The sequence below is a fragment of the Rattus norvegicus genome, chromosome 5 (assembly GCF_036323735.1).
Source record: "Rattus norvegicus strain BN/NHsdMcwi chromosome 5, GRCr8, whole genome shotgun sequence".
NCBI lineage: Eukaryota > Metazoa > Chordata > Mammalia > Rodentia > Muridae > Rattus > Rattus norvegicus.
The window spans coordinates 121,496,405-121,516,067 of NC_086023.1; the positions used below are offsets into that span (position 1 = coordinate 121,496,405).

The 19,663-nt window shown below is 40.4% G+C and overlaps 1 protein-coding gene across 7 annotated transcripts in view; it reads left to right on the forward strand.

The window, feature by feature from the left end:
- Lepr (leptin receptor) overlaps positions 1-19,663 on the forward strand; it is a 183,467-nt gene that overhangs the window by 86,670 nt on the left and 77,134 nt on the right. For all 7 annotated transcript variants that reach the window (NM_012596.2, XM_039109265.2, XM_039109264.2 and 4 more), the window contains exons 5-9: positions 3,795-4,000; positions 8,007-8,149; positions 9,749-9,893; positions 19,055-19,345; positions 19,497-19,614. In NM_012596.2, coding sequence (NP_036728.2) covers positions 3,795-4,000; positions 8,007-8,149; positions 9,749-9,893; positions 19,055-19,345; positions 19,497-19,614 — 903 coding nt within the window. The remainder of the gene's footprint in view (positions 1-3,794; positions 4,001-8,006; positions 8,150-9,748; positions 9,894-19,054; positions 19,346-19,496; positions 19,615-19,663) is intronic.

Consider the following 19,663-nt stretch of genomic DNA (forward strand, 5'->3'; position numbering starts at 1 on the left):
CCACCCTCTTTTGACCCTTTCTTAATGGGAGACACCTGAATCCTTTCCTGAGTTTCCCCCTGGCAAACAGCTTTACTGGACATATTCAGCTCTTGCTGCGCTTGTGTCCAATATTAATGGACACAAAGTTAAGACAGTCTTGTTTATCTCCCTCTCTACCAGGAAATGCCTGACCCCAGATTACCCATGGGGATGACGTGAAGGTTCTGGATGTTGCTTAACCAGGGAGAATCAGACAAGCTTTTTCATGTGATCCAGGGTCACTAGGCTTTTCCTATTTCGCTGGCCTACCGTAGCTTTAGGGTTTATTCTAAAAGCTCGTTTTCTCCTGTGGATAAGCCCTTCTCCCCTCTGTCTTTGCCCAGAACCATTTCTTGACTTTAACTTACTTTTGGAGAAGCTAGATGTCACATAATTCCTGTGTCCTCAAATGAGGGAGCTAGACATATTTTGGTTATCTAGCCAACAAGGACGGAACTTTCCCTCCTGACTTTGGACCCTATCTTCTGTTCTTTTAGTAACATTAGAAAGAAAAGTTCCTCCTTAGAATTTAAATTGCTCTATGAAAAAGTAGTTGAATCCAGGCCCTATGCAGGCCCACTAAGGCAAAACTGTATCCAGAATCTAAGTTCTACTTCTGGCCCTGGAGAGACTTCATCTTTTTTCTAAACAATCTCTGTTTAAGAGATCTAGACACCCTGTCAACAACTGGGCAAGAGTCTATTCTCTTATTCCCAGAAGTAGGTTAATACTTAGGCTTCTCATCTAAATCTAGCAGATTGCCCATGAGATTTCTTTCTGTGTATACCTTTCTTTTCTTTCTTCCTCTTGTCCTTGTTGATTCTCCATTTGTTTGGAGAAAGAACTTGGTATAGTACAGTTTACCTCCTCTGTACGATTTATCTAGCTCAGAGCTTTCTACTGCGGCCGAGCCAGTGGGTCTCAGGTAGAGGTAGAATGTTTGTGTTTTTTAAAAGACACAGAATCTATGAAATTTTCAGATGAGGTCTAAGAATCATTAGTCTTTGTATTATTTGGTATTAGTAGGGTAAAGTTTTGTTGAACCATTTTTACAGCTCACTGGTACGAAACATCAAATAGGCAATTTACAAAGCTAAGATAGGTAAAGTTCTTATTCAAGAGCTGGGGAGTGGGGTTTACTGCCAACTTTTTTAAGTCAGGACTTTAGGTAGTACACTTTGGTGGTATTCTTACACTAATTTAGCTTAGGCCTGGCTTAGAAAATGCTAATGATTTTATAGAGAAAATTTCTGGGAAGAAAAAATTGTACCAAAAGTCAGAGGACCAAATGTACCTTCTGTGAACTATGTGTGGCTGTTAACAATGAATTTTAAGTTCTAAATACTTATGTCACTAACTAGAAAAATTTGCTCAAGGTAAAGTTCATAAAGAAGTCAAATTTAAAATCAATTTGACAAATGTTCTTGCATCATTATGTTCTTTCAAGTACATTTTGTTCACATAAAGGATTAAATACTAGTTCTGTGTGTGTGTGTGTGTGTGAGAGAGAGAGAGAGAGAGAGAGAGAGAGAGAGAGAGAGGGGGGGAGAGAGAGAGAGAGAGAGAGAGAGAGAGAGAGAGAGAGAGAGGGAGAGAGAGAGAGAGGGAGAGAGAGAGAGGGAGGGAGAGAGAGAGAGAGAGGGAGAGGGAGAGAACAACCTTGAGTGTCAGTCATTAAATCCCATCTTGTTTTGAGGCAGGGTGTCTTGTTGGTTGCTAGCTAGCCTGAGAGCTTGTGGGGATTCTTCTATTTCTGCTTCCATTGTATAGTGAAAGTACTGGGATCACAGATGCTTGCAATTGCATCCCACTTTTATGTGACTTCATTGAATTCAAAATAAGGTCCTCATGATCGTATAGCATGCACTTTACCCACTGAGACATCCCCTCAGCCTCTACATTCTTTCTCTTCTTCTTCGCACGTGTCTTAGGGTTTCATTGCTATGAAGAGACACGATGACCACAGGAACTCCTGTAAAGGAAAACATTTAATTGAGGCTGGCTTATAGTTTCAGAGGTTTAGTCTATTATCATTATGTCAGGAAGCATGGCAATGAGCAAACGTAATACTGGAAGATCCAAGAGTTCTATATCTTGATCTACAGGCAGCAAAGGAGTATTAACCTCAAAGTCCACACTTCTTTCAACAAACACATGGCTCCTAATAGTACCATTCCCTATGGCCAAGTATGATTCTATGGGGGCCACACCTATTCAAACCACCATAATCACTAAATTTAATTTTTATATATATGAACAAGTGTATTTACTTTTCAAGGTAAGTAATAATTAAATAGATAGTAGCAAGTTCCATTTTTGGGTCCCGTTCCCCTTGTCTTAGCAGAAAGTCTACTGCTCTTGGCAAACACTGTTTTTCTGTGGGAGGGATGGCTTGTTTTGTACAATTTGGCAATGTTAAATGATGGGTTGTTGCAAGGTGAACTTAGTATGGCTAGGATGTGGAGAACTAATCTCACGGCGTGGGTCAAATTGTTTGACAGTGTTGTTCGGCTCTTACTCCTGATGCATGTTGTCTCCTTGTTATATTAATTATTAGAGAAGAGTTGAACTTTTCACCAGTAAGTATGAAGTAGCCTAGTTCTGCCTGTTATTATGTACCCACATATTATATGTAGTTCCGGTGACCCCCTCCACAACCGTTTTGTTATGAATGGCCTGTTTTCCCTTGGTAAATAATTATTGCACTGCTTTCGACTTTATTGACACAAATGTAGCTCTTCAGTGTTGATTTGTCTTGAAATAGCATATCTTTTTCTAACCATCTTCTTGAGTAAACTTGAGTCTTAGTGTTAAAATTGATTTCTTGTGAGAGGTTTATAATTGAGTCTTATTACTTTTTCCCCTAATTTGCTACTGACTGCCTTCTAATTGGTGTATTTATGCTATTTGCATTTAATGCCACCAACTCTAGTTTCAAGCCTTCTTTTTTTTTTATTTTTTCTCTTTGTCTTTTTTTTTTTTTGGTTTTTGTATTTTGTATTTTGGAGTCAGTTTCTCTGTGAAACTCTGGTTGGCCTGGGACTTGCTCTGTAGACCAGACTGACCTTGAACTCAAAAGGCCTACTTCTGCATCCCGAGCGCTGGGATTAAAGATGTGAGCAACTGGTTGCATTTTTTTTCTTGGTTTTAGCTCATTTTTATGATTCCATTAAATCTGCTTTGTTGCTTGTTAGCTTTATCTGCATGACCTATTAGTTTAGTAGCTTGAATTATGACAAATCTTAGAATGTAAGTGACTTTATACCGCTTTGTTGTGTGTCATTTTATACAGCTCCAGTTCCCTCCAAGCTTGGTGTTAGTATTACATACTTTAGTGTGGACTACGCAATACCCTGTAAATACATGGCTGCCAACCTTGATTTAATCAGCTAATAAATAATTATCCTTTGAGTCAACTTCATTCCTTTGTATGACACCAGATTTCAAGCTGCTTTTATTTTCTTGTGTCCAGAGCCTTCCTATAACATTTTTATAATGCAGATCTGAAGATGATTCGTTAAGTGTAGGTAGGCATATCTGAAAAAGCCTTTATTTCATATTTGATTTTACGGATATTTTCACTGTTAGGGCTGTGGCTTCTCTTTCTGGTTAGTGGTTTGTTCCCTTGCTTATGCTGCCTTGACAGTCAATTTGCTCTAATTCTCCATGTTTTTCAGATATAGTCTGCTTTTAACCTGGATTTGATATTCTGCTTCCCAAACCTGCCCAGTCTCTATATCTGTCTTACAGTTTGCTCTTATATTTAAATATAGGCCTGAAGTTATAGATGATTTGCCTCTGCCCCCACTGAAAGACAGCTTTCAGACTGTCCAGTGCAACTGCAGTGTTCAGGAATGCGAATGTCATGTACCAGTACCCAGAGCCAAAGTCAACTACGCTCTTCTGATGTATTTAGAAATCACATCTGCCGGTGTGAGTTTCCAGTCACCTCTAATGTCACTGCAGCCCATGCTTGTTGGTAAGTTGTACTTCAGAATGACAGTGGCCCTAAAAAAGAAATCAATCATGCAAAGATGTTGAAAGGGTCCTTGTGGGTTAAAGATTTTTTTTTTTACTGGCTTACATCACTGTGATCACTACTAGACAACATGGGGAATGCAGTCCTAGGGTGTTACAGGCAACTTCTCCATGTGTTCGGTAGTAAATGTCCTAACCTTAACAGTGAAATGATCTTTTGAAGCAGCCGTGCCTTCTTATTAAAAACATTTTTACCTGAATTTATTTCTTCAATAACTATATCTTAGAAGTCATGTGTGCAGGGATTAGTATTGCGGCTGGAGACACTGCGAGGAATGGGGCAGGGTTCCTACTCACACAGCAGAGTTGTGGTACTGAGCAGATCAATACAGAGCAGTAAGCAGTCAAGCCATCCACTGTGCAGGCCAAGTCCAAGACAACCTTGTATGAGTGGAGCACTCATACTAGATCTTTATTGCAAAGATCTTCAAGTCTCCTTTAATAAACTTACATATTTAATTCATAGTTGTGAATTAACCTAGGCAGGTATTAAGGTACTTACTTAGCTTTATATACACAGCGACATACATTGTGTTCAATTGTATGTTACTTAGCACTTTTACTATCTTTTATTTCCATTTTCTGAAATGATAACATGCATCTCTTCATATGTGTGCACGTGTGTGGGCAGGTGCATGTGGAGGGCAAAAGTCAATGTTGAATTTCCTCCTTTATTGCTCTATTTTATTTTATTTTATTTTACTTTATTGTGAGAGCGCTTCTCACTGAGACTGGAGCCCAACAGTTTGGCAAGACTAGCTGGGTCGTGAGCTCCAGGGATCCTCCTGTCTTTGGCCCCTCAGCACTAGGAATGTAGGCACACACCACCATGCCTACATGTGGATGCTGGGGATCCAACCTCGAGTGGTAGACACTTTCCAGGAGAGCATTCTCACCACCCGCTAAGCAACTCTCCACATTTGCCTTCGACTCATGGATCTTGATGCCACTGAACACACTTTTCTATTTCTCACACTTTTCTACAGAGCTCCAAACGTTGCTTCTTTTTACATGACTTAAGATGGTATTTTGGACCCTTGCTTAACAATTTTAACAGTAGAACGTCCATGTAATTCGTTCTTTAGAGACATAGCATGGCTCTTTTGCAACATAATGATAATAACACCCAAACAATTCAATTGTGGAATTATGTCACAGGAAAAAAATGATACAATATTTAGTGTCATATTCTTGTCCTTTCAAAATTAGGTAGTTTTAAAAAACACTTAGATCAGCACTGCATTTAATTTGATTTCCAAGAAGAGTAGTTAAGGTACCATGTGACCATTAAATTTATATGTATTCAGAGATTCCTAATTCTGTCCTAATACAGAGATATTAGGAAAAAAAATCAATTTCTTATAATTGAATTTAAAATATCCAAAATTTGTAAATGCTGTGAAAGAATGAAGGCATATTATGTCGTAGTGTTGATTCGGGGATTGTCAGTTCTGCTATGATGGTCAATGATCTATTTAGTATTAACTAAATGAAGAAGAGGTATACATGTAAAACTCCAGAGTAAGAAGTGCTTCAAGCCAGAACACATTGCCTATGTCAAAGACAAAATCCCTGTAATGAAACTAGGAGCACTCGGATGTCCCCACATGTGGAGTTGATGGAATGTGCCACATAGGAGATTGAATCAGAGTTATTAAGGGACAGAGAACACCAGAGGCCACCAGGGTTAGAGAGTTGGGCTTGATGCCATTCATATGGAAACTTTTGATTATGGGTTGAAAGGATCAGGCGTGTGATATGATGGCACATATCTGTATGTTCAGATTCTATTCTACCTTGTGAAGAATGTAATTATTAAAGGTTAAAGAGCAGATGGGTAGGAGGAGGAGCCTAGATGGGAGGCTGTTGGTTTAGGGCTGAAGCAATAAAGGTGTATGGAGCTGATGAGATTCCTTTGTAGGACATAGAGGAATTAAGGAATTAAGGTGTATCCTTCAGTTTGTCCCTAAAAATCTCCATTAATGAAAACACAGGTTCTTCAGAGAGAGAAATCAAGGTCCCTTTGTGTTTGAGACAACTCTTAGAATCCTTTTTTTTTTCTGGAGCTGAGGACTGAACCCAGGGCCTTGCGCTTTCTAGGCAAGCGCTCTACCACTGAGCTAAATCCTCAGTCCCTTAACTCTTAGAATCCTAAGAGCTATCGAATAGGCAGTTGGATATAAGACTCCAAAGTTTAGGGGGAATACACACACACACACACACACACACACACACACACACACACACACACACACACACATCTTTGGGAGTTGTTAGCATATGGATTCTGTCAGATCATCCAGTTAGAATTCAGGAAGAAAAACACTAATAGACTTTAGTAAGAATTAAGGAGACTGTGTTGTCTTAGAAACTGTGGATAAAAACCATTTCACTGAAGGTGTATGGAGCTGTGTGGCACACTGCTGAGGGGCAGAATAAATTTAATTGGAGAATGACATCAGACTTGGTAAAGGGTAGTTATCTTGATCACAGCAGAGTTTGTGATTGGTGAGGAGCTGACCAAGGTAGGCTGCTTAGGTGGAAGGCAGGTCTTCCCTACTCTTAAAGAGTGGGTGAGCAGCAGCAGTGCTGAGCTGGGTATGGGAGAGCCAGGGAAACATCTTTACATAATACATAAAGAAATGTATATATCTTTACGGATGTTTTCATATGAGTGTATACTGGTGGAATACAGGAAATATGAAATAGCCTGCAATTGTATATAATTTCAGTACTCTTTGTTGTATTTAATTTTTTAAGTTTCTGTGTTGTTATTATGATGGCAATGCCCACAAACTCACCAATTCCTATTCATTGTACACACCTTGCAGATGTAGAGACACGCTGAGGTGGAAATGGATGTACAGTTTGGTATTCACGCACACTTCTTTTCAATACACAATATTTGCTAGTTTCACAAGTATGGAGACTGGAGACACGGCTCAACATTTGAAGTACTTCTAGAGGACCCAGGTTCAGTTCCCTGTACCCACATGGCAGCTTATAACTGCGTGTAGCTGTTGGAGGCTCCAACATTACTTTCTGGTTTCCTAGGGCAACTGAATGCACATATCCACCAACAGGTACACACATATACATATAAATAAAAATAGAATAGGTTTTATAGAACAACTAAAGTATGAATTTGTGATAATCCTTTTGAACTTTAGAAGTCAAACATTTTCAATATTCTACTGCAATGTGAGTTTTAATGGCTGCTTGAATTCATACCTTTATGGTATACACCATAATTTGTTAAAGTAATCTTTGTCTGCAAGATGTTTAAATTGTTTCTTCACATATTTAAAGTATTTTCTTATCAGTTGAAATAATTAAGTTCTTATGTGCACATGCATATAGAATGTTTACATGTACATGTACATTTGAATTCAGAAATCATTTACTTAGTTAAAATCCCTATTAAACTAAGAAACCCCACTCCCATGACTGTAGAGAGACAGGTCCTTCTAATGATGCATTTATTGCATGGTCATGTTTGTTTTGAGGTGAGGAGATGTGCTTGGATTGCTATTTTACATAGATAGATAGGCTGACTTTGCCCAGGTCTGTGAATTTTATGAATACTGTTCTGCACACTGCTCTTGTCTTCATACCAGCAAAAGCAGGCACAGTGCCTGGGACTAGGCAGCAACTCCAAGTAAGACTGAAGATTACTAGCAATGTGAAGTTGGGTAGACTTTGATAGAAGGCAGTCACATTTATCAAAGCCATCTCATTTGCTGGTTTATAGCTTTTCCCACACAGGGGAGAGAATGAAGACAGGGTTTCCAGGCATGAGGGTGGTACCAGGGAAGAGCCCATTCTGTATCTCTGCTTTAACTCTGTAATTAATCCTCAAATGAGGTAACATCTTAAGTATTTTATTCATATATGATTGCCCTGAAAATTGGCTAGCTTGAAAGTCTTTTTGTTCTTTTTTTCTTAAGTGAAGCCCGATCCACCGCTGGGTTTGCGTATGGAAGTCACAGATGATGGTAATTTAAAGATTTCATGGGACAGCCAAACAAAAGCACCATTTCCACTTCAATATCAGGTGAAATATTTAGAGAATTCTACAATCGTAAGAGAGGTAAGTATATTTTGGTAAAGAAAGTGAAATGTTAGGAAGCAATTAGAGATTCCTGAGTCTCTTAGTAATTACCCTTGCCTGTGCTTTCTAGAGCAGAATAGACTATATTCACTGTTGCATATTGAGATAGTTTATGCCAGGCATAATTTTTTTTTGAGACAGGGTTTCTCTATGTAGTTCTGGCTATGCTCTGTACACCAGGCTGGCCTTAGATTGAGAGATCTGCCTGCCTCTGGCTCCCGAGTACTGGGATTAAAGGTGTGTGCCTCCACCTGACCAGTTATAGCATTTTAACTTATAACTGTTTTTATCTGTAGACTGCTGATTTACATTGCATCTTTTCTTTTTCATTGCTTAGTGTATTGACAAACAATGTATGCATTTCTGTTGTGAAATTGACCAGCATCCTCTTTTAATTATACACTGAAATATAGTTTGAGAGGCCGTCTGTTGCCAGGAGATGTTCTAGATATAGCAAGATACCTAGGGGTCATGGAGCTGGCTAAGAGGATGATGAAAGATTGTCATAGTGAGTGGAGGTTGGGGCAGACCTCACTGGGATGGTGACATCTGAACCAAGATTGAAGGAGATGGCTATGTAGGTGTCTGGGGAGTTGGAGGGCAAGCAGATGGATCAGCAATGCAGGGCCAGTGTGGCTGAGGCTGAGAGGACTGTGCCAGTGGATAATATCAGAGATGGGGAGGGTGGGGAGGAGGAGGTCACAAGTGGCCAATGGGGTCATGTGAAAACCTTCATGGCACATAATGAACCTAAGTGTTACATCATTCTAAGGTGAAAAAAAGAAAATCGTTCTCTTTAGAACTGTGTTACTTTTCTAAGACCTTAATTTTTGCAGAGAGCAGTTTGGGAATTCTTGGTATTGGGTGTATAAACATATGCACAGTGAAAGCTATTGTAAGATACTTTCTCATTAGGAAGTTAGAGATCATAGGACTGTAAATGTAAGGTCCGGATACTGTTCTAAGTATACCTTATTCTTATTCATAATTTTTAACCTATGACCCCTTTCTTCCACTCACAGTCTTGAAGAGACCAGGGAGTTCAATTGAAGCACATTTTTTTAGAAAACTGAATGAGCCACACAGAGCCTAGCTAGAGTTTGGTTTCTGCAGGGTTTTGGCCTTAGCTGTTTCCTCCTTTAGTTATGAGCAGTGTATAGATCACCATTCGGTCAGGATCTTAATGTCATTCGTGTCTCTCTTCAGAACCTTACAGGTCTTGCTCCACCTCTCCACATTGTTTTCTGCCAGAGTGACTGATGGCAAAGTCGCTACAAGATTCCCAATAACTTTGGGGTAGTTCCTCTAAAATCTTAAAGACCATATGGACATTAGTGTTCAGTTACCATTTGTCAATAGTCACATCAGTTGCTTGATCTACGGCCTTTTAATGTTTTATTGACAGGTGCATTGTACTTCTTTTTCATTTGGCCTTTGGTTTCTGTTTTAATTCGGTATTCAGACAGTTCATCTGTAAGATTATAACTTCTTGAAATTTGCCTAGGCTTATGTATTATCAGTTTGGCAAACATTCCACATCAACTTGACGTCCTGATATTTCAACATAACATTTAACAGGCTGCTGAAATCGTCTCGGATACATCTCTGCTGGTAGACAGCGTGCTTCCTGGGTCTTCATACGAGGTCCAGGTGAGGAGCAAGAGACTGGATGGCTCAGGAGTCTGGAGTGACTGGAGTTTACCTCAACTCTTTACCACACAAGGTAGGCCTTGTAACGTTGCTCTGGAGATACTTTCCCGGACTTTGCCTTTCTTGCCATTGGTTACATCAGGGGCGTCTTCAACTTTTATTTCCCACAAACAAGAGGGGGAGATAATATTAAAATTGTATTTAAAATTCTTTTTAGAGACAAGGTCTGGGTATATAGACCAGGCTGACTTTGAACTGACGTTCTTCTTGCCTCAGAGTCTCTCTTTTTTTTTTTTTCAGATTATAAATATATCTTTATTCTTGCTTGTCCAATCAAAGCCATTAGGATCAATATCAGGAGTACTTTGAATCCATTTATCCATGGATGCTGATCAAGCTTTTAAAGTTCTAAGAATGTTTTATAGTCTGCATTTACATTTTTTTGTGGTTTATTTTTATTTAAAGAACTTTTCTTTTCTTTTTTTTTTCTCTTAGGATCATTTATTAAAAAAAAGTAAAATAATCACAAGCTGAATGCAGAAACACATCAATACATCATCCGTCTTAGTCCAGTAGATTTCATTCAAGACATGAAGGGATGATTCAATATGTGGAAATCCATTGATATAATTCAGTATATAAAAACTGAAAAAAGTCACATGATTATATCATTAGATGCTGAAAAATATCGGGAAAATTCCATCATTTCTTTTTTTTTTTTTTAAAGACACCTTCACACTCTTTCCTCCCTTTACCTAATGCATCCTTAATGCACAAACAACCTAAAGAATCCAATTAAAAGAATCGAAGTTTACAACACGGCGGGACAGCGAGACCGCCATGGTTCTATATCATGACACAGTGAGTGAAGGGTTAATTTGGGATTTCTGCTCCATAAACTGTTCCCAAATGGTTTGCTGCACCCATAAGAGATAAATACACAATATTGCCGCTGCTGATCCATAGCGTGGCTTCTTTTCTTTTCTTTTCTTTTCTTTTCTTCTCTTTTCTTTTTTTTTTAAAGCTGAGCACAACTATTATCATTTTGTAATTAAAAGCATAAAATATATCTAACACCCAGTCCAACACTACATCAGTTATACAGAATATTTAGTTATCCATTCCATTATTATCCATTATTTAAGAAAGGCCTAAAATCTATATTATATCTTGCTAGCTTGTACACTATCTGATAACTATCCAATAAAATATGTATTTTCAGAGTTAAACAGCCTGATAGGCTATGAAACTAGAATCAGTCTTCAACCCCATCAGAAATCTGAGAACGACCAAATATCTATACTCATAGGAAGCCTAACATGGCTTCCAGAACTGAGAGGTTGTAGAGACAAATCTCCACTAGTGCAGTCGCCTGTTAGGAACATGTGAGTGCAAGTCTTCAGTCTTCGGGCCCAAAATCAACTGACAGACTCTTGAAATGGAGATTTTGAAGGGCTAATCACCCTGTCTTGGCAGAGTTTATCAGTCAAATATTCTGCATAATTTGTCCTTTTCTGGACAGTATAGTCTGCAGATGAAACAGGCAGTTTTGTCAAGTGGCTGCCTAGCCACAAATTATTTCCTCACCTGAAGGTAGAGATGTTCACATTCTTCGTTAAATCCACCAAAGGGGAACAGTTAGGAGCAGATATGTCTCAAAAAAAGATAAATAACTTTAAATCTCATACTTTGTGGATTTCTGACGTTTGTGAAAACCATCTATGTATATGAGACTATCTGGACTGTTGTCTTTATATCTTTTTTTTTCAGTTACTACTGTACTTTATTGTGTTCAACCAAATCACCATGTTACAAAAATAGCAAGCTGCCATAATAAAAAATAAGGCTCCTCTATCCAGCACCAGATAGCATCATTTTACTTTCAAGCCTAGAAATTGCACACTTGTATATAAACCAACCGAAGATGAGGATTGAGAGTTCATCTTGGTGGATTTTTCCTTTGATGAATATGAAGTGTCCTTCCTTATCTTTTTTGATGACTTTTAATTGAAAATTGATTTTATTTGATATTAGAATGGCTACTCCAGCTTGCTTCTTCTGACCATTTGCTTGGAAAGTTGTTTTCCAGCCTTTCACTCTGAGGTAGTGTCTGTCTTTGTCTCTGAGGTGTGTTTCCTGTAGGCAGCAGAATGCAGGGTCCTCATTGCGTATCCAGTTTGTTAATCTATGTCTTTTTATTGGGGAGTTGAGGCCATTGATGTTGAGAGATATTAAGGAATAGTGATTATTGCTTCCTGTTATATTCATATTTGGATGTGAGGTTATGTTTGTGTGCTTTTCTTCTCTGTTTTGTTGCCAAGATGATTAGTTTCTTGCTTCTTCTAGGGTATAGCTTGCCTCCTTATGTTGGGCTTTACCATTTATTATCCTTTGTAGTGCTGGATTTGTAGAAAGATATTGTGTAAATTTGGTTTTGTCATGGAATATCTTGGTTTCTCCATCTATGTTAATTGAGGGTTTTGCAGGATACAGTAACCTGGGCTGGCATTTGTGTTCTCTTAGGGTCTGTATGACATCTGTCCAGGATCTTCTGGCCTTCATAGTTTCTGGCGAGAAGTCTGGTGTGATTCTGATAGGTCTGCCTTTATATGTTACTTGACCTTTTTCCCTTACTGCTTTTAATATTCTTTCTTTATTTTGTGCGTTTGGTGTTTTGACAATTATGTGACGGGAGGTGTTTCTTTTCTGGTCCAATCTATTTGGAGTTCTGTAGGCTTCTTGTATGCCTATGGGTATCTCTTTTTTTAGGTTAGGGAAGTTTTCTTCTATGATTTTGTTGAAGATATTTACTGGTCCTTTGAGCTGGGAGTCTTCACTCTCTTCTATACCTATTATCCTTAGGTTTGATCTTCTCATTGAGTCCTGGATTTCCTGTATGTTTTGGACCAGTAGCTTTTTCTGCTTTACATTATCTTTGACAGTTGAGCCAATGATTTCTATGGAATCTTCTGCTCCCGAGATTCTCTCTTCCATCTCTTGTATTCTGTTGGTGAAGCTTGTATCTACAGCTCCTTGTCTTTTCTTTTGATTTTCTATGTCCAGGGTTGTTTCCATGTGTTCTTTCTTGATTGCTTCTATTTCCATTTTTAATTCCTTCAACTGTTTGATTGTGTTTTCCTGGAATTCTTTCAGGGATTTTTGTGTCTCCTCTCTATGGGTTTCTACTTGTTTATTTATGTTTTCCTGGAATTCTTTCAGGCATTTTTGCGATTCTTCTCTGTAGGCTTCTACTTGTTCTCTAAGGGAGTTCTCCACGTCTTTCTTGAAGTCCTCCAGCATCATGATCAAATACGATTTTGAAACTAGATCTTGCTTTTCTGGTGTGTTTGGATATTCCATGTTTATTTTGGTGGGAGAATTGGGCTCCGATGATGCCATGTAGTCTTGGTTTCTGTTGCTTGGGTTCCTGCGCTTGCCTCTCGCCATCAGATTATCTCTAGTGTTACTTTGTTCTGCTATTTCTGACAGTGGCTAGACTGTCCTATAAGCCTGTGTGTCAGGAGTGCTGTAGACCTGTTTTCCTGTTTTCTTTCAGCCAGTTATGGGGACAGAGTGTTCTGCTTTCGGGCGTGTAGTTTTTCCTCTTTACAGGTCTTCAGCTGTTCCTGTGGGCCTGTGTCTTGAGTTCACCAGGCAGGTTTCTTGCAGGGGAAAAGTTGGTCCTACCTGTGGTTCCAAGGCTCAAGTTTGCTCGTGGGGTACTGCCTAAGTCCTCTCTGCGGCGGCAGCAACCGGGAAGATCTGCGCCACTCTTTCTGGGAGCCTCCGTGCACCAGGGTTCCAGATGGTGTTTGGTGTTTTCCTCTGGCGTCTGGACGTGCGCAGAGTGCAGTCTCTTCTGGCCTCCCAGGCGCGCCTGCCTCTCTGAAGGTTCGGCTCTCCCTCCCACGGGATTTGGGTGCAGAGAACTGTTTATCCGGTCTGTTTCCTTCAGGTTCTGGTGGTGTCTCAGGCGCAGGGGTCCTGCCGCTCCTGGGCCCTCCCCTACGGGAACCCAGAGGCCTTATACAGTTGCCTCTTGGGTCAGGGATGTGGGCAGGGGTGGGCAGTGTTGGTGGTCTCCTCCGGTCTGCAGCCTCAGGAGTGCCCACCTGACCAGGCGGTGAGGTCTCTCTCCCACGGGGTTTGGTAGCAGAGAGTTGCTGCGGGTCGGGATCCGAGGGTGTGGGACTTCCCGCCTCAGAGTCTCTTGAGTGCAGGGTTTATAGATGTGTGTGTGTGTGTGTGTGTGTGTGTGTGTGTGTGTGTGTGTGTGTATATATATATATATATATATATGTCTCAATCAGGCTAATCTGTTGATAAAAATTGCATCTGAGTTCCTATGTATGTGCTTCTAAAACACTCTCGTATTGAGTTATTTTTTAATATGAAAAGAGAAATATTTAAGCTGGGCTTGATGGCCCATGCCTATGCATTCAGTTTTCTGGAGCATGAGGCAGAAGGATGATGAGTTTTGAGGCCAGCCTTGGCTACATAGTGAAAACCTTCATTAAAACGTCCAAAGTTAATTTGAAATTTCCACTTTAGGAACTCAGAGCATACCATTTATGTTGTTAGTTTTTAACTTTACATTTAGAACCTCAGTATATTCATTCAATATAAACATAGGATGTTAAAAATGTTTAACTTTAGAGGTGGGCATTTGTGTGTGTGTGTGTGTGTGTGTGTGTGTGTGCAATTTGGCTGTCTTTCACTATCATTCTTCACCTTATTTTTTGAGACGGGTCTCTTCATCAGGGTTTCGTAGTTGGGCCAGCCCCTAGAATCATCCCATCTCTACCTTCCAGGGTCAAGGTCACAGGCTCAGTGTTTTTTGTGGCTTTGGGCTCCTGAACTCAGGTTCTCAGGCTTGGGCAGCAAGCATTTCAGTCACTAGTTCATCTCACCAGTCTGCTTTCGGAATAAAGTCTTCACACTTTCAGAGTTCTTTCTTTTAATTGCTCTGTGTATTTCTTTTTATTAGCTATAATTAACACAGAAAGATGGGCCAAAGGGCTCACAGGCTATATAATTTCACAAGATGTATTTCGGGGGAAGAAAGAATCATCTTCATTAGCAACATCCTAGGGTCTTGGTGCATGCATTCCGAGGGAAGGTAATTTCTGGTAGAGGGCATTCATTCATGAAACAAGACACTCACATCAACATCAATGTTCCTTGAGCTGGGGCCAGGCCAGTTGGTGGGTCCAAGAGTGGTCTCAAACCAGGTAGAGGAGCTCCAGTTACTGGAAGTCAGGGTACAGGTGGGAATGGAAAATGTTGGGTGTTTCTTTCTTATGCAGTCATTGCCTGCTGGGATGGACTTATGCCCCTTGCACAGGGCCAGGTAATCCAGCAAGGATCTGGGGATTATGATCACCAGTTGCCCTCCTAAACCCAGGATCTTTTGTAGTGCCATCAAACAGCACTAGAGCAATCTTTAGAGGGTAGCCCTCCACAATAGTGGATACCATGTTTTCCTAATGCAGTGACAGCAGACCCTAAAACTGTCTCCCTTTTTCTTTTCTTTTCTCCTTTCTTCTCATTTTTTGGCTATTTTGCACTCTTTGGTTTAATCTCTAGATTCACAATAACTACAGAGGATCAAACTTGTATTTATGCCAAAAGGCCTTGAGGGTATCAGTGAAGATCCAGCCATCTCGAAGGCTGTGTCTCATTCTACAGTCAGTGTGCTGCAATATCTTGCCACGGTTTCCTACGGGCATGTCTGCTATTCCACAGTATTTGGTGTCAGCAGTTAAAATTTGATTTTACCCCTATGGCAGATTTTTCTACCAATAATGCAAGCTTGGCAAAAGCAGAGAAGCATTTTCCACGGTGGGTGGGTCCTGTTCTTTTCTTGGAATCAGCTACCTCAATGTTTATAACTGCTTTCACAACCTGTTGGTATCAGCTAACAATGCCTGGCTCAACTCTGCCTGGTATCCACCCCAGAGCTTATTACTGCTGAGAGCACTGTAGGTACAGCTGACACACTTGGATGCTCACTAAGGCTACCCTACATTTGACCTAGACTTCCACCTCTGGCACATGCGATTCAACAGTCCTTTTCAGGTGTTAGCGATCTCCTGGCCTCTCTGTCTCCCTGCAATGACTCATAGACCTGTGTGTCTGGTCTCCAGCCCCCTCTCTTTTCTCCCTAATTTCCAAGTTATTTTTAACATCAGAGATACTGTGATGTATTTACAGTTTTCTCAGAGAGGTGAGATGAGGCGTTTCTCAGAGCCCAGAGAATCTTGTGTAGTTTCCACCCCTGAGACAGTTGAGTTGTGAATTCAGGAAGACACTTAATTGTATCTTTGGTAGTCTGCTTGTTCATTTTCACTCAGGTTCATTGTGGTTACACAGAAATAGCAATGTAAAATACTGAGCACAATCAATCCATTTTGTTCAACAAGTTTCCAGATTGATTACTTAGTATTTAGGAAGTGTTAATTAGTCAGTAAGCAGGTCGCATCCGTGTCTTAGAAGCATTGATTTTGAAGTTTATGCAAGGACCAACATTATGATTTCTTTGGAGAGGCTATTAACCTTTCTGTGCCTCAGTTTTCTTGTCTGTGTGAAAATAATACAACAAAGTGCTTATTACAGTAACAGACCTTTAGTGAGTATCAGATACAATTTTAGTTTATGAATCTGCAGTCTAGGTATTCAGTATCTCAAAACCTAGAGAAGGGAAGATGCTGCCTGTGCCCTGGACTGCTCGATACTGACCCTGCCCTGCCCTTGGGGGTTGGAGGTGAGGTGGCACAGAGTCAAAGACACAGACTCCAGGGGCAGGTGAGCAAGCTGCAGTAAGCTCATCTGAGCACTGCTCAACACTTCCACCCACGCCCCATTGGTCCCAAGAACGCATCTCTTCTAAACAGCAGTTCTCGATTGGCTGGCATCGTCTGCACCAGCAATCCTTGGTCTCTCAGGCAGTCCTCAATCTGGTCCTCCTGCAGGAGATGCTTTTGTGGCTGTACAGCCTCTGACATTTACATACAGGTCCCCCATCCCCCATTCCTGCTACAGGAAGGTAGACACTAATTGCTTGATGCAACATGAGATTGTGAGAGGGAGTGAAACTGAGTGTTGAACTTTTTCATTGTTTCCTAAGGATGCTGATTATAGTATGATCTGGTCTTCCTGACCAGCTCTGCCCTATGAGTCACATGGGAGGGGGATGGAAATGACAATATCTCAGGTGGAGGCTTCTGTGTGGAGTATGGGGCCAGGTGGGGAAGGAAGGGGGAGTTGTACAAAGGGAATAGAAGGCCCCTGCTCCGATAGTTTGTCTTTATTATTCCATGGGGCAGTGTGGGAATGTAGAAAGCTTTTTGTTGTTGTTGTTTAATTTCATAGTAAAAAGTTAAAACTTCTTCATTAAAAAAGAAGCAATGCTAAAAGAATCAGTGCTGTTTTTCAAAGTTTGCTAGGGTTCAAAGCTGAATATGAATGCTTTTCTAGAAACTCCATAGAATATACTGGTTGATTTGCTGCATTTTTGATCAATATTTGATCTCATTCAGTTTAGGTCTTTAGGTGGATATGTTTCTGGTTCTGTTCTTCTTTACAGTGTATGTCAATATCTGCAAGTTTAAATTTGTTTTTTTTTTCAAATGCCAGCTCATGTTTTGCATTCTCATATAATATCGTCAAATTATTTTACAAAGCACACACATGCACACACCTTTGTTGGTCTGTTTGCTCGGGCAATAGCCAGTCATGTGACTTAGAATAGTTAGACTTTTATTTATCACTCTAGTGTATCTCTAACCTTCAAACATTCAAACAGAAACATATTCCAAAAACAACAACAACAACAACGAACAAAACATAAGTAAGTACCCACTGTCCAGTCAAAATTACCTCCTCTCCCAAATTGATTTTAAAAGATGAAAATTTTATTTTGGCTCATATTTCAGGTTTTTGCTTTGAGCCTGTGACAACATAGTCCATCAGCAATGGGTGACTGTAGGAGAGAAAGTTTGTTCGAAGCAAAGGAGATGAAGGAGCTGGGGTCTCAGTCACACTCCCAGTGACCTGACTCCTTGCACTACACTGTCCCCCATGAGGCTCTCGTAGTTCCCAGTAGCCGCATAGGTTGTTGTCCCAGCCTTCAGCTTATGAGCCTTTAGAGACATTTAGGGTCTCAACCATGATGCTGCCTGCTAAACTCAGATGGCTCAGCTGCTGGTAGGTGAGGGTTAAGAGAAAGAAACTCCCCATATAAGAAACTAAAACACTGGCCCTTGCAGTAGGAACAAAAACTTGTCCACTCACGTAGCTCCCCCAAATATTTCTGTTTACACTATCATCCTCTGTGCTGATGTAATGGTCAGTAATATGTGCTGAATCACAGTCTGTGTAAGCAGGCTCTGCGTTTTCTCTTTAAAGAGAAATCAGCAGGCCTGTGCTAAGAATGCATGGTCCATATGGCCTGGGGAGATGGCTCTGCTCTTGCAGAGGTCCCGGAGTTCAATTTCCCACAACCATATAGTGGCTCGTCTATAATGGAATCTGATGCCCTCTTCTGGTACGTCTGAAGATAGCAACAGTGTACTCACGTACGTAAAATAAATACATGTTAAAAAAACAAAAACAAAAACAAAAAAAACCAAACCCAAACACACGTTATGTTTTACCAATTCTCTTGAATTTTAAAATTGCATTTGTTTTGAATTCATACATGTGCCATGGCCCTGGGACAACTGGTAGGGGTCAATTCTCTCATTTTAGCATGTCAGTCCTATGGATTGAACTCAGATCATCAGGCTTGGTGGAAAGCACCTTTACCTGCTAAGCCATCTTCTTCTGTCCTCCTTTTCTCTCTCTTTATTCACTTACTTATTTTTCTGTGTGTGCCTGCACGTGCACATTCACTTTTAATAGTCTGGTGGAAAATGGATTATTGTGCAAGTATATGATGCGTCACTTAGTTAATTTTGCGTGTCGCTTGAAAGATGACAATTGCTAAGACATCGTTGCAAAGAATAAGCTACGTGTTTGGAAGCTTTGTTGTGCTTCTTACAGGGGCTCTGTTCATTTGAGAGCAGGGGTTCCTGCAGCTCTAAGGGGCCGCCCACGGCAGCAGCAAGGCTCTCCATGTATGGATTTGATTTCGGCAGGGTAACCAGGATGTGGGAATCTTTTTCCCGTGGTAAGACTGCTCCCATGGTGGTTTCCCTTTCCATCTGCACACCCACCGTTCTTTCCTTGTTACAGATGTCATGTATTTTCCACCCAAAATTCTGACGAGTGTTGGATCCAATGCTTCCTTTTGCTGCATCTACAAAAATGAGAACCAGACTATCTCCTCAAAACAAATAGTTTGGTGGATGAATCTAGCCGAGAAGATCCCCGAGACACAGTACAACACTGTGAGTGACCACATTAGCAAAGTCACTTTCTCCAACCTGAAAGCCACCAGACCTCGAGGGAAGTTTACCTATGATGCAGTGTACTGCTGCAATGAGCAGGCATGCCATCACCGCTACGCTGAATTATATGTGATCGGTAAGAGTCCCAAGGCCTCATCCACTCTGTCCTATGAGATCACTTGTTATCCTGGACTGCATTAGAGTCCCACTAAAGATGTGAGGAAATTTTTTTTTCATGATTTTTGGTGTTTTTACTTTATATTAATATTTTAATGTGTTTTAAATAGATGTCAATATCAATATATCATGTGAAACTGACGGGTACTTAACTAAAATGACTTGCAGATGGTCACCCAGCACAATCCAATCACTAGTGGGAAGCACTGTGCAGTTGAGGTATCACAGGTGTGTATTGCATTTGCTTCTTTTGTTTTTCTCTGGGCGTGACACGGTT